The sequence below is a fragment of the Staurois parvus genome, unplaced genomic scaffold (assembly GCF_062004578.1).
Source record: "Staurois parvus isolate SC_StPar_1 unplaced genomic scaffold, SC_StPar_1.0 ptg000320l, whole genome shotgun sequence".
In the NCBI taxonomy this organism is placed as follows: Eukaryota; Metazoa; Chordata; class Amphibia; order Anura; family Ranidae; genus Staurois; species Staurois parvus.
In genome coordinates, this window is record NW_028318116.1 from 1509090 (window position 1) to 1525109 (window position 16020).

At 47.3% G+C, this 16020-nt stretch overlaps 1 protein-coding gene across 3 annotated transcripts in view; it reads left to right on the forward strand.

Moving 5' to 3' along the window:
- Window positions 1–7281: 7281 nt before the first annotated feature.
- ZFP91 (ZFP91 zinc finger protein, atypical E3 ubiquitin ligase) overlaps window positions 7282–16020 on the forward strand; it is a 96863-nt gene continuing 88124 nt past the window's right edge. For 2 of the 3 annotated variants that reach the window (XM_089683690.1, XM_089683691.1), the window contains exon 1: window positions 7283–7520. In XM_089683690.1, the coding sequence (XP_089539816.1) occupies window positions 7333–7520 (188 nt within the window). In that variant the 5' untranslated portion in view covers window positions 7283–7332. Of the gene's footprint in view, window positions 7521–16020 lie in introns of all 3 variants that reach the window. The other variant, XM_089683692.1, reaches the window with a different exon arrangement.

The following is a 16020-nucleotide window of genomic DNA, read 5'->3' on the forward strand; positions in this document are numbered from 1 at the left end:
TTAGTAGCTCAGGATGACGAAAGAAGCATGCTGATCTTCTGAAACGTGTCCAAGCTTTACCAAGTCTCATGGTAATGCATCCAGGTGGGATTGCTCCTTCAGTTTGTGGGCTCCAGTCACAAGCGATCTAGGGTCCAGCGGCTCCAGTGCCTCTGCACTGCACAGCCGACTCATTCATCCATCCACCCAGGGCCTGGCCCGTCTTGCTCCACTTTTTTGAGTGTGTATTTATTGTTTTTATTTTATTCTTAATAAATTTACTGACTATACCAGTGGTCACAAAACTGCGGCCTGTGGGCCGGATTTGGCCCTTTGCTTGCCAATATCTGGCCCTTGGGGCACCATTCTGTCTATTGACAATAACAATGGTGCACCGATCCATCCACTGACGTCAATGATGGGGTGCATTTCATCGATTGATACCAGAGATACGGCACCATTCCTCCCCCTGACACCCATGATGGAGCACCATTCTTCCCACTAACACAAATGATGGAACACTGTTCCTCCAGCCAGGGGCGGACTTACCATTTGGAAACTCGGGCACTGCCCGAGGGCCCGGGGTCAGTAGGGGGCCCCATGAGATGTCCCTGGTACCTTTTTCATAGGCTTTTTTTAGTTTGGGCAAGGACACAGGGGCCCCATGATCCCCTATTGCCCGGGAGCCCCATGAGTTGTCAGTCCGCCCCTGCCTCCAGCTAATTGAGTTGTCAGTCCGCCCCTGCCTCCAGCTAATACAAGGGGTTACTATTCCTCCCATTAAAACCAAGGATGGGGCATTGTTTATATCCACTGACGCCAGGGCATTTTCTACACCCACTGGCCATAGTCTGGCCCCCCTAAAGCCTAAAGGACAGTAAACTGGCCTTTTGTTTAAAAAAGTTTGGAGACACCCCCCCCCCCCCCCACATGGAAGAAATATATATTTGAAATATATTTAAAAAATATTCTTCATATATATATTGACATATATTAGAAATACTACAATTTTGGCCATAGTCAATATATTTCAAAATATATTGCAATGTCTATCTATCTATCTATCTATCTATCTATCTTTCAATATATATATATATATATATATATATATATATATATATATATATATACTGTATGTTGAAATGCGTTTTTTATATATAACAAAATATATGGAAAATATTTTTAAAAATATATATTTTTTAAATATATTCTTCAGATTTTTTTCAAAAAAGTCATTTTAACATATATTTATAAATGCATTCCAAAAATATATATTAAATGTATTTTTAAGGACATACAGTATATTTGAAAATTTATTTTTAAAAATATTTTTCATATATTTTGTAATATATAAAAATGTACCTCAACATACTATATATATATATATATATATATATATATATTTGTTTTTTTAAATATATTGAATACGGCCAAAATTGTAGTGTTTCAAATATATGTCAATATATTTTGGAAGAATATTTTTAAAATATATTTCAAATATCTTTTTCTTCCATGTGGGCCTGGACTATACTATAGTGCTCCTTGGCACCTTTCTCCTGTGTTTGTGTTTTCCAGATGACCGGTTCCCCAAGCCAGTTTAGGAAATCGCAGTTACAGTTTTATCATGTTTAGTCTTTATACCTCCGGGAACATTGTTACTTTTATTCTCACAGTTTGTATCTTTTATGTTCTAAATATTTCTGCTGGTTTGCTACTTTTTACCCTAACAACGTTCCAAGGTCTGGTTCATTTGTTAGACAGCTTACACTGTAGCGACTAGCTGCTTTATTAAGCCCACCATTTTTAGGGTCTTTTTGCTACATCCCCCATTGATCTGGACTGGGACTGAGCGCTATGGGCAATTTTCCTCTTTATTTTGTTAGTATCTATTCTTATCAGTGTCCAGTAGGGGCACTCCGCCATCATTCTGGGCCCTCCGCCATCATTCTGGGCACTCCGCCATCATTCTGGCCTTTTGGTAGGAATGGCTGGCTGTATAGTATCTCTGTTGGTATGATGGGGGCCCTGAGGGATTCCCAAATACAGGGCAATCTTAGAAGAAAACCTGTTAGCGTCTGCAAAAGACTTAAGGCTGGGGCGGAGGTTCACCATCCAGCAGTACAACGACCCGAAACATCCAGCCAGAGCTATAAAGGAATGGTTTATATCAAATCATATTCATGTGTTAGAATGGCCCAGTCAAAGTCCAGACCTAAATCCAATGGAGAATCTGTGGGAAGACTTGAAAATTGCTGTTCACAGATGCCCTCCATCCAATCTGACAGAGCTTGAGTGATTCTGCAAAGAAGAATGGGCAATGGTATGATGGGGGCCCTGAGGAACCTTCCCGATGAGTTAAGAACCCGAAGTGTTCACCACGTAAGGTGCAGATCTGTAGTACTTCCCTGGCGTAGAGGGTTCTGAGGGGCGCAGTGCCTCCTGATTTGAATGGTGCTACCTGGGCTGGTCATGGGCTGGGAAGGCAGAGAACCCACAGTGTCAGTACCCCCTGGGAGCTGGCTGCCCCAGGGGTGCTCTCAAGCAGGCCATACATGGGTCGAATTCTGAATGATTTTTCGATCGAAAATCTAAAACATTGTTCATTCTCTAATCCGATGATGCCATCAATGATTTCAAAAATCGGTTGTTTGGCACGAATTTTCCAGCATGCCCAATAAACGAAATAGGGAGGAACCATGAAAATCGGCTGGTGCCATTGTCCCACTAACAGAGCGAAAAATTGGCCGATTAGTCTTAGGTCTGATTTTCGAATGAAAAATCGTTCGAAAATTGATTCATGTATGGCTGGCCTTAGTACGGCTATGGGCCTAGGAAACCCACTGTGAGAGCAAGCACATGGCCACGGCACTTCTCGTTTTGTCACACTTGGGCTAGGCCCTTTGGTCAAGATCGGGGCAATTTTTGTTACCAGGCCACAAGGTCTATACATGGCACATGCACTGGCACTTATTTATTCTTCACGTGTGTGGTAAGTCCAATACATATGGGCCAAATATTATCCGAAATCAGCCGGTACAGTATAACCCGTCTGACACTCAGCATGTGTGTACAGGTCCATGTCCAACACAAGCCAATCTCACAACCAGCTTCTGTCAAACAAGCATGCTAGAAAACCAGCAGCTGATCGCCATCATGATAAATGCCATGGTGCTGCACATGTGACACGTGTGCTATACATCATGACTCCAGCCATCTGATGGATTGACAGTTTGGTTGGAAGCACAAGCAAATGTGACAGTTGGCATTCCCAGCATGCGGGAAATGTGACTAGTCTTGATGGGTTTAGTCCCACTTTAAGGCTAGGCTCACACCTGTGTTTTGCGTTTTTGCACAGCAGCTGGCCGTCTCATCCTTAAAGTCATACTAAAGTCTTATTTATTTATTTTTCTTAACGATAACAAACATGTCTCGCCACACCTGGGGGCAGAGCATGTTGGGACTTGTAGTCCCTACACTCCAGGGGACAGAGCATGCTGGGACTTGTAGTCCCTTCACACCTTGGAACAGAGCAGGCTGGGACTGACAGTTCCTTCACATCTGGGGGCAGAGCATGCTGGGACTTGTAGTCCCTCCACACCTGGGAACAGAGCATGCTGGGACTGATAGTTCCTTCACATCTGCTGGCAGAGCAAGCTGGGACTGAAAGTTCCTTCACATCTGAGGGCAGAGCATGCTGGGACTGATAGTTCCTTCACATCTGGGGGCAGAGCAAGCTGGGACTGATAGTTCCTTCACACCTGGGGGCAGAGCAAGCTGGGACTGATAGTTCCTTCACACCTGGGGGCAGAGCAAGCTGGGACTGATAGTTCCTTCACATCTGGGGGCAGAGCAAGCTGGGACTGATTGTTCCTTCACATCTGGGGACAGAGCATGCTGGGATTGATAGTTCCTTAACATCTGGGGGCAGAGCAAGCTGGGACTGATAGTTCTTTCACATCTGGGGGCAGAGCAAGCTGGGGCTGATAGTTCCTTCACATATGGGGGCAGAGCAAGTTGGGACTGATAGTTCCTTCACATCTGGGGGCAGAGCATGCTGGGACTTGCAGTCCCTCCACACCTGGTGACAGAGCATGCTGGGACTGATAGTTCCTTCACACCTGGTGGCAGAGCATGCTGGGACTTGTAGTCCCTCCACACCTGGTGACAGAGCATGCTGGGACTGATAGTTCCTTTACATCTGGGGGCAGAGCATGCTGGGACTTGTAGTCCCTCTACACCTGGGAACAGAGCATGCTGGGACTGATAGTTTCTTCACATCTGGGGGCAGAGCATACTGGGACTTGTAGTTCCTCCACACCTGGGAACAGAGCATGCTGGGACTTGTAGTCCCTTCACACCTTGGAACAGAGCAGGCTGTGACTGACAGTTCCTTCACATTTGGGGGCAGAGCATGCTGGGACTTGTAGTCCCTCCACACCTGGGAACAGAGCATGCTGGGACTGATAGTTCCTTCACATCTGGGGGCAGAGCATGCTGGGACATGTAGTCCCTCCACACCTGGTGACAGAGCATGCTGGGACTGATAGTTCCTTCACATCTGGGGGCAGAGCATGCTGGGACTTGTAGTCCCTCCACACCTGGGAACAGAGCATGCTGGGACTGATAGTTCCTTCACATCTGGGGGCAGCACATGCTGGGACTGGTAGTTCCTTTACATCTGAGGGCAGAGCATGCTGGGACATGTAGTCCTTCACATCTGGGGACAGAGCATGCTGGGACTGATAGTTCCTTCACATCTGAGGGCAGAACATACTGGGACTTGTAGTTCCTTCACACCTGGGAATAGAGTATGCTGGGACTGACAGTTCCTTCACATCTGAGGGCAGAGCATGCTGGGACTTGTAGCTCCTTCACACCTGGGGACAGCGCAAGCTGGGACGGGTAGTTCCTTTACATCGGAGGGCAGCGCATGCTGGGACATGTAGTCCTTCACACCTGAAGAGGGCATGCTGGGGCTTGTAGTCCCTCCACACCTGGAGACAGAGCATGCTGGGACTGATAGTTCCTTCACATCTGGGGGCAGAGCATACTGGGACTTGTAGTTCCTCCACACCTGGGAACAGAGCATGCTGGGGCTTGTAGTCCCTTCACACCTTGGAACAGAGCAGGCTGGGACTGACAGCTCCTTCACATCTGGGGGCAGAGCATGCTGGGACTTGTAGTCCCTCTACACCTGGGAACACAGCATGCTGGGACTGATAGTTCCTTCACATCTGGGGGCAGAGCATGCTGGGACATGTAGTCCTTCACATATGGGGACAGCACATGCTGGGACTGGTAGTTCCTTTACATCTGAGGGCAGAGCATGCTGGGACATGTAGTCCTTCACATCTGGGGACAGGGCATGCTGGGACTGATAGTTCCTTCACATCTGAAGGCAGAACATACTGAGACTTGTAGTTCCTTTACACCTGGGAACAGAGTATGCTGTAGTCCCTTTGCAACGGAACCGACCCAGACTGCGCTAGAGTACTTCCGTTAGAATATGCTTCCCCGTCCGAACACCGACAACAGACACCCCAGCCGACCATACAAGACTAGAGGACACCAGTCTGTCTGAACATGGAACTCTTTATTGTAAACTCAAACTGGCTTTTTATACAATACACACTGAGACTGATCACATGATCATATGCAAACGCAGCTTTATACAGAAATAGACCTAACACTCTAAACAGTAAGTGAATTAGGTTAGCTAGCTGGGTGACCGAAACAAAAGGTGAATGGGAATTCACACCTAGACAATGGGATGATGAATTAGGATCTTACTACAGAGCAGACGGTCCAGCTCCTACACTGGAGTAGATGAGAGGCCGGCGTGATCAGCTCTTTCAATTCACATGTCTAGTTCAGAATCAACAACCAGGAATAGTCTTCATGTGGCTGATAAATATTACTGCCCCATCTGAAGTAATTCCAACTGCAACCTCAGCGTCCATTAGTCACCCTGTGCCCCTGAGGTGACTTGCACATAAGAGGGATATGGGGAGCTGAGACAGGGGTCTCCCAACCTCTGCAAAGTGAGCTGGGTTCCATGGGCCCCCCACCCAAAGTGACTCCCGTCACACTCTTCACATCTCTTGGCAGAGCGTGCTGAGACTTGGAGTCCCTAAACACCTGGGGACAGAGAATGCTGGGACATGTAGTCCTTCACACCTGGAGACAAAGCATGCTGGGACTGATAGTTCCTTCACATCTGGGGCAGAGCATGCTAAGACATGTAGTCCCTTCACATCTGGGGGCAGAGCATGCTGGGACTGGTAGTTCCTTCACACCTGGGGGCAGAGCATGCTGGGACTGATAGTTCCTTCACATCTGGGGGCAGAGCATGCTGGGACATGTAGTCTTGTAGTTCCTTCACACCTGGGGGCAGATCATGCTGGGACTGGTAGTTCCTTCACATCGGGGGCAGAGCATGCTGGGATATGTAGTCCCTTCACATCTGGGGGCAGAGCATGCTGGGACTGATAGTTCCTTCACACCTGGGGGCAGAGCATGCTGGGACTGATAGTTCCTTCACATCTAACAGAGCATGCTGGAACATGTAGTCCCTTCACATCTGGGGGCAGAGCATGCTGGGACATGTAGTCCCTTCACATCTGGGGGCAGAGCATGCTGGGACTGGTAGTTCCTTCACACCTGGGGACAGAGAATGCTGGGACATGTAGTCCTTCACACCTGGGGACAAAGCATACTGGGACTGATAGTTCTTTCACATCTGGGGACAGAGCATGTTGGGACATGTAGTCCCCTTCACACCTAGGGGCAGAGCATGCTGGGACATGTAGTCTTTCACACCTGAAGAGGGCATGCTGGGACTTGTAGTCCCTTCCCATGGGTAGAGAGCATACTGGGACTTGTAGTTCCTTCACATCTGGGACAGAGCATGCTGGGACTTGTAGTCCCCTCCCAGATGTGCCCCCTGAACACCATGACATACACAATACAGGAGAATATTCTAAGCTATTCAAAATGTTATTTAGTAATAAAGTTTCTTCAAACGAAGCCAAAGTTAACCCAGACTACAAATCCCGAAAGCAGTAAGAGTGAAGAACAAGCGCTGCGCATGCTTACAATCTCGCCACCTTCACATACGGACCAATGACAAGCCAGGAAGAAGGAGAAGTGGGCGCGGCCTGAATCACGCCGTGTACAGACGGAGCTATCGGGCACGCGCAAGCTGGTAGGTCCCTGGCCACGCATGCGCATTCCTGCCCGGTCATCCTCGCCAGGGGGTGCGTACGCCGAAGTGACGTCAAAGCGCTAACCCGGAGGGGGAGCTCCGCGCCTGCGCAGTGCCGCACAGTGGAGAGCGGACTGGCTGACGGACGGATGCCGGGAGGGCCGGAGCCGCAGGTCCGCCCGAACCGGGCACCAGGGGCCGAGGGGGCGGCCGGGGAAGAAGAGGTGGTAACGGGGGGTTCCTCCCGTAGGAGGAAGGCAGAGTGTCCGCGGAGGAGGAGAAGCCGCCGGGAAATGCCTGGGGAGGAGGAGGAGCTAGGCCTTGGGGGAAGGCCCAGGTGAATGACGTTACGAAATGGGGGGCGTGGTCCGGGGGGCTGAAGCTGTGGTGGGCTGAGAGGAGGGTGGGCGTGCCATTGCTGACTGGGAAAGGGGGGAGAAAAAGTTGGAGTGGGCGTGGCAGCAAGTTTATTTACATAGTGGGCGTGGTTGAATTGATAATTAGTATGTAGGAGTGGCTATGAGTGTCAGTGTCAGCTGTGTCTTACTGCCTAGGAGATGAGGTGTGGCCTTCTTCCCATCCTGGCGCTGTGCTGACAGGGAGCACCTTGTTCCTGGGTCTGCCTTTCATTTATTTGTGAATCATCACCAACACCCCAGACATGGTCTGACCTGAGAGAAATACCTGGCCTGGCAGTGCTCAGCTCTCCTGAAAATGCTTGTTATCTGGCTGCTGTGCCCACTCTCCAGCTTTCAGCAACGCGGACCAAAAACAAGTATGCAGCAAGTGATGGCAGGGACCCCAATCTACCTGTTCTGGGTCAATGCCTCGTATTGAATCCACTGATGGACCCAACCCTGAGCCTCTGATGGATCCAACACCTATGCCTCTCTGATTGATCCACCTCCTGCGTCTCTGATGGATCCGCCACCCCCCGCCTCTCGGATGGATCCGCCACCCCCCCGCCTCTCGGATGGATCCGCCACCCCCCCGCCTCTCGGATGGATCCGCCACCCCCCCGCCTCTCGGATGGATCCGCCACCCCCCCGCCTCTCGGATGGATCCGCCACCCCCCCCGCCTCTCGGATGGATCCACCACCTTTTGCCTCTGATGGATCCACTAGCCCACGCCTCTGATGGATCCACTACCCCACGCCTCTGATGGATCCACTACCCCACGCCTCTGATGGATCCACTACCCCATTCTCCTGAGGAATTCACCTCCCTTGCTTCTGATGTATCCACCATCCCACTCCCCTGAGGAATTCACCTCCCTTGCTTCTGATGGATCCACCACCCCACTCCCCTGGGGAATTCACCTCCCTTGCTTCTGATGGATCCACAACCCCACTCCCCTGAGGAATTCACCTCCCTTGCTTCTGATGGATCCACTGCCCTGAGGAATTCACCTCCCTTGCTTCTGATGGATCCACCACCCCACTGCCCTGAGGAATTCACCTCCCTTGCCTCTGATGGATCCACCACCTCTCGCCTCTGATGGACCGACCTTCCTTGCCTTTGATGGATTAAACCCATCCCCCTCCCCTGAGAGATCCATCTTTCTTGCCTCTGATGGATCCACCACCCTGCATCTCTGATGGACCGACCTTCCGTGCCTCTGAGGGATCTACCTCTCCACTCCCCCGAGGGATCCACCTCTCCACTCCCCCGAGGGATCCACCTCTCCACTCCCCCGAGGGATCCACCTCCCATGCCTCTGAAGGATCCACCACCCCACTCCACTAAGGGATCCACCTCCCATGCCTCTGAAGGATCCACCACCCCACTCCACTAAGGGATCCACCTCCTGTGCCCTTGGTGGATCCACCTCCTGTGCCTCTGATCGATTCACCACCCCACTCCCTTGAGGGATCCACCTCCTTTGCCTTTGATGGATCTACCAGCTTGCCCCTCTGAAGGATTCACCACCTGTGCCTCCGTTGGATCCACTGCTTGTGTCTCTGATGGATCCACTGCTTGTGCCTTTGATGGATCCACCACTTTCGCACCTGATGGTTGCACTGCCCATGCCTCTGATGGATCCACCACCCGTGCCCTGATGGATCCACCACTTTCGCCCATGCCTCTGATGAATTCATTGCTTTTGTCTCTGATGGATCCACCTCCAGGATTCTGAGCACTTCAGGCATGTTGGAAGTCCATCTCCCCTGCTGTCTACTGTCAGAAGCTGTATCAGTGCTGTTTCACTGCAGAACTGTGGGTGGAATTGCAGCTGGGTACGCATGCATTTGACGTGCATGCTGAAGGTTTGGTAGCTGGTGTAGCTCAGCAGGAGTTCAGAGATGGAAGTCATTTCCTGATGAACAAATAAGTAATATTACTCCAGGACTATTGGCCTTCCCATTGGTCACTAGTGTGTCAGGTAGTGCGTGTCGGGGGGATATGCTACACTGCAACGTAGCTGAAACCCTCATTATTCCGCCTGAGAAGAGGTAAGTATTAGGGCTCATGCACACAGGTACAAAATATGCTGAGTTTAAGTAGCAAAGTCACATGTTTGATTGTATCTACAAGTGAGCTTATAATGTACCTTCTTTATCAGTGTCCACGGTCCTGCATAAGGACCATATTTAACACTGTACACATGGAAAACATTTTTACTACAGTGTTTATCATAAATGTATAGTATTATTCCTGAACTGCCCCCTGCAGCCTAGCAACCAAGAACAGTAGAAGGTAGGAGTGGCCTATATCCGAGCAACCAAGAACAGTAGGAGTAGCCTACATCCTAGCATCCAAGAACACTAGGCGGTATGAGTAGCTTACATCTTAGCAACCAAGGGCACTAGGAGGTGGGAGTGGCCTAAATCCTAGCAACCGAGTACACTAGGAGGTGGGAGTGGCCTATATCCTAGCAACCAAGGACACTAGGTGGGAGGGGCCTCAATCCTAGCAAACAAGGACACTAGGAGGGGCCTGCATCCTAGCAACCAAGAACACTAGGAGATTGGTGAGGCCTGCATCCTAGCAACAGGATACTAAGAGGTAGCAAGGGCCTGCATCCTAGCAACTGAGGATACTAGTAGGGGCCTGCATCCTAGCAACTAATTACACTAGGAGGTAGGAAGTGCTCATGTCCTAGCAACCAAGGATACTAGAAGGTAGGAGTCGTCTGTATCCTAGCAACCAAGGACACCAGGGCTAGGAGTGGCCTGCATCCTAGCAAATGGGGTACTCTGGTCTTGTTACATGTATAGTGTAAGTACAAGCTGCTAGCAAGATCCTACATAAAATCATACACCTGTGTACATGAGTCCTAATGCTAGCCCTCTCCACTTACAGGGTCCCTTTGCCTGGATTATTTTATACAATCTACAGGGTCCCATTAAAGCAACTAGTAGCTTCCTGAATGTTGTCCAAACTGCTTGGACGAAGCTTGCACCTGTTAAAGCGAACCTAGACCCATCGAAAGAATGCTTGCCCACCTGTTAGGATGCCATGTGTTAAACCTTCTGGATGTGTCCTAGAGATGTGCTCTTTACCTCCTTGGCATTGCCAGATTTGACAGGAGCGGTCAGGTGTGCAATATTCTATTATACATGACAGCAGTTTGGAAATTTAAAAAGGAATACAGCTAGAGATTTGGGAATTTATAAACGGAATATTTGGTCCAGTTTGAAGAGTGGTAAGTGTTTGTACATTCAGCATAACAGCCAGGCACCTAGCATTATCAGGCCGGGGTCTACAGTACCTTGTATTTCTCCCAAGACGGGTCTTTGTTAAAGTTTGTCTAAAGCTTATTTTTTTGTTTGTTTTGAATAGGGTGGTATAGTGTTAGACCCCCTGTCATAATTAGGGTGGTATAGTGTTAGACCCCCTGTCATAATTAGGGTGGTATAGTGTTAGACCCCCCTGTCATATTTAGGGTGGTATAGTGTTAGACCCCCCCTGTCATATGTAGGGTGGTATAGTGTTAAATCCTCTGTCTTATTTAGGGTGGTATAGTGTTAGACTCCCCTGTCATATTTAGGGTGGTACAGTGTTGGACCCTCTTTCATATTTAGGGTGGTGCAGTGTTGGACCCTCTGTCTTATTTAGGGTGGTATAGTGTTAAATCCTCTGTCTTATGAAGGGTGGTATAGTGTTAGACCCCCTGTCATGTTTAGGGTGGTATAGCGTTAGACCCCCCTGTCATATGTAGGGTGGTATATCGTTAAATCCTCTCTTATTTAGGGTGGTATAGTGTTAGACCCCCTTGTCATATTTAGGGGGGTATAGTGTTGGACCCCCCTGTCATATTTAGGGTGGTATAGTGTTAGACCCCCCTGTCATATTTAGCGTGGTATAGTGTTTGACCCCCTGTCATATTTAGGGTGGTATAGGGTTAGACCCCCTGTCATATTTAGGGTGGTATAGGGTTTGAACCCCCTGTCATATTTAGGGTGGTATAGGGTTTGAACCCCCTGTCATATTTAGGGTGGTATAGGGTTAGACCCCCTGTCATATTTAGGGTGGTATAGGGTTAGAACCCCCTGTCATATTTAGGGCGGTATAGTGTTAGACCCCTTGTCATATTTAGGGCGGTATAGTGTTAGACCCCCCCTGTCATATTTAGGGCGGTATAGTGTTAGACCCCCCCTGTCATATTTAGGGCGGTATAGTGTTAGACCCCCCCTGTCATATTTAGGGTGGTATAGTGTTAGACCCCCTGTCATATTTAGGGTGGTATAGTGTTAGACCCCTCTGTCATATTTAGGGTATAGTGTTAGACCCCCCTGTCATATTTTTCTGCGATGTTTCTGCTTGAGAGATTCACCCTATCTTGGCCATTGTTACAGGAACTGTAGGTGAGGGTAATTTTTAGTTGTCACCAGAATCGGAATAGAGGGCGATCTTTCAGTGGGGACACTTGTTGCGGTGACAGATGTCTAAAGCTAGGTTCACAATTGTGTGTGTGTATTTTGAAGCGCTTCCATTGTCTGTGGGGCCAGAAATGTGCTGTACCAAAATGAGTACCTGCACCTTTTCCCAAGTAGCACAGAAGCGTGTTCCATGAACAAGGTCCATAGACAATAATGGGATTCCTCCTATTGTGCGTTGTCAAGTGACAGCCAAAGGACAACAAACTGCCCAGGTGTGAACAAGGACTTAGAAGATTCTCCTCACTTTGGAGATCTTCCCTCTCACTTCTTGCTCTGTCCTAAAGGACAGGAAAAGAAGGGAAATCTCCCCAGTGGGATGTGAGACAAAAAACCCCTGAGTATTTTAACCTTTCCTGATTCTATCTAGAAGGGGAAAAAAAGCTTTAGCTTTATACATACACCTGTATACTACAACTATACATAAGCTATGCACGACTAATGTGTAAAGTAAAGTCTACAGGCTTGGAAAAATCAGTATTTAAATGGATAGAAAACTGGCTAAAAGATGGTATTCAGAGAGTATTGGTTAATGATTCATACTTTGAATAGTCTAGGGTTGTCAGTGGTGTACCCCAAGGTTCAGTGTTGGGATCCTTACTTTTTAATATATTTATAAACAATATAGGGTCTGGGATTATAAATCCCATTTCAGTCTTTGCAGATGACACCAAGCTGTGCAGTGGAATAACGTCCTTACAGGATGTCTTCAATTTACAATCTGACCTCAATGCTCTGTGTAATTGGGCAACTATGTGGCAAATGAGGTTTAATGTTGATAAATGTAAGGTTCTGCACTTGGGGGCTAAGAGTATGCATGCATATTGGGGGAGGGGGGGGTCTGAGCTGCAGTAAAGGAAAAAAAAGCTGGCAATTACATTTCAAAAAACGGCATTGTTTTTAAATGCAATTTCCGGCTTTTTTTTCTTCACTATAGCTCAGCGAACAAACTGTTATTCTTGGAGGGCTAAAGATAAAGGGGCAGGGTTACCCAGTGACCCCACCCCTTTGTTTCCTTTAGCTCTGGGGAAAGTGACAGCTCATTCTCTGAACTACAGTATACCTCTTTTAATACAAGAGAGGATTTTGCTCGCTTTAGAAGCCGCAGCTTGGCATTGCATGCCAATATTAAGCTTGTGATCTCCCAGAACCCCCAGATCCTTCTCCACTATTGATTCCCCCAGTTGTACCCCCCCCCTAGTATGTATGGTGCATGCATATTCTTAGCCCCCAAGTGCAGAACCTTACATTTATCAACATTAAACCTCATTTGCCACATAGTTGCCCAATTACACAGAGCAATGAGGTTGGCTTGTAAGTTGAAGACATCCTGTAAGGTAAGAGGTGACATTTTAACTAATGGGCCATGCTATTTTTTTACTGCTTGCTACGCCATTGTAATTTCCTGTGTCAAACTGGTATAAAGTGCAGGAAAGTCAGGTTTTGCAGCGAATAAAAAGCATATTTTTTTTAATATATAGTACACCCCAGGATTTGTATGTGTATGGGGTAAGCAGTTTATAATAGAGCTGTGCTTTCATACCTAAACCGCTAGCAAGGCTGAAAAGCAGGTACCTGGATGTTGCCCGTGTTCATTGAAATGTCTTTGCAGGAATCCAGAAGCCCAGGGTCTGCTAGTTAACCACTTTCCATCCGCCCTATAGCAGATTTACTGCTACAGGACGGACTTTCTGTGTAAAATCATGTATATAAACATGATTTTGCACTTCTGCAAATGGGGGGGTGCGTGCCTGCCACTGGAGCTCCACTTTTGCTGTGATTGGACACAGCAGAAGGTGATCAACAGGTGCCGGCCAATGCATGAGCGCCAGCACCTGTTGATCGCCGAGGAGACCGACAGAACACAGCTCTGCCTATGTAAATAAGGCAGAGCTATGTTATGTCAGCGGCAATCTGCTAGCTTTTATTCAGGGAATAAAATCTAGTGGATTGCCTAGTAAAAACAGTACACACAAAAACACTGGGTAGGTACACAATTAACCCTTTGATTGCCCTAGATTTTTAACCTCTGCCCAACCAGTATCGTTGATACAGTGTCGGTGTATACAGGTGAAACTCGAAAAATTAGAATATCGTGCAAAAGTTCATTTATTTCAGTAATGCAACTTAAAAGGTGAAACTAATAAATGAGATAGACTCATTACACGCAAAGCAAGATAGTTCAAGCCGTGATTTGTCATAATTGTGATGATTATGGTTTACAGGTCATGAAAACCCTAAATCCACAATCTCAGAAAATTAGAATATTACATGCAATCAATAAAACAAGGATTGTACATAGAACAATATCGGACCTCTGAAAAGTATAAGCATGCATATGTACTCAGTACTTGGATTGGGCCCCTTTTGCAGCAATTACTGCCTCAATGCGGCGTGGCATGGAAGCTATCAGCCTGTGGCATTGCTGAGGTGTTATGGAAGACCAGGATGCTTCAATAGTGGCCGTCAGCTCTTCTGTATTGTTCGGTCTCATGTCGCTCATCTTTCTCTTAGCAATGCCCCATAGATTCTCTATGGGATTCAGGTAAGACGAGTTTGCTGGCCAATCAAGCACCGTAATCCCACGGTCATTGAACCAGGTTTTGGTGCTTTTGGCAGTGTGGGCAGGTGCCAAGTCCTGCTGGAAAATGAAGTCCGCATCCCCATAAAGCTCGTCTGCTTAGTGCTCCAAAATCTCCTGGTAGACGGCTGCGTTGACCCTGGACTTAATGAAGCACAGTGGACCAACACCAGTAGATGACATGGCTCCCCAAATCAACACAGACTGTGGAAACTTCACACTGGAGTTCAAGCATCTTGCAGTGTGTGCCTCTCCATTCTTCCTCTATACTCTGGGTCCTTGGTTTCCAAATAAGATGCAAAAGTTGCTCTCATCAGAAAAGAGGACTTTGGACCACTGCGCAACAGACCAGGTCTGTTTTTCTTTAGCCCATGTAAGACGCTTCTGATGTTTGTTGTTCAGGAGCGGCTTGACAAAAGGAATACATTTGAAGCCCATGTCCAGGATCTGTCTGTGTGTGGTGGCTCTTGATGCACTGACTCCAGCCTCAGTCCACTCCTTGTGAAAGTCCCCAACACTTTTGAATGGCCTTTTCCTGACAATTCTCTACAGGCTGCAATCATCCCTGCTGCTTGTGCACCTTTTTCTTTTACACTTTTCCCTTCTACATAACTCTATATTAATGTGCTTTGATACAGCACTTTGGGAACATCCAACTTCTTTTGCAATTACCTTTTGAGACTTTCCCTCCTTATGGAGGGTGTCAATGATGCTTTTCTGCACAACTGTCAGGTCAGCAGTCTTTCCCATAATTGTGATTCCTACTGAACCAGACTGGGAGACCATTTAAAGGCTCAGGAACCCTTTGCAGGTGTTATGGCTTAATTATCTGATTAGAGTGGGACACTTTGAGCCGAGAATATTTCACCTTTTCACATTCTAATTTTCTGAGATTGTAGATTTGGGGTTTTTATGAGCTGTAAGCCATAATCATCACAAGTATGACAAATCACGGCTTGAACTATCTTGCTTTGCATGTAATGAGTCTCATTTATTAGTTTCACCTTTTAAGCTGCATTACTGAAATAAATGAACTTTTGCACGATATTCTAATTTTTCGTGTTTCACTGATCACTGTATTAGTGTCACTGGTTCCCACAAAGTGTCAGTGTCAGACTGTCTGCCGCAATATCACAGTCCCATTATAAGTCGCTGATTGCCACCATTACTAAGTATAAAAAATAATCCACTATATATACACCACCATTTGTAGACGCACACCAATCAATAGACACTTATTGGGATTTTTTTTAACCAAAACTGTGTAGCAGAATACATTTTGTCCTAAACTTATGAAGAAATTAGATTTTTTAAATTTTTTTTATTGGATATGTTTTATAGCAGAAAGTAAATAATATTGTTTTTTTTTAATGTCA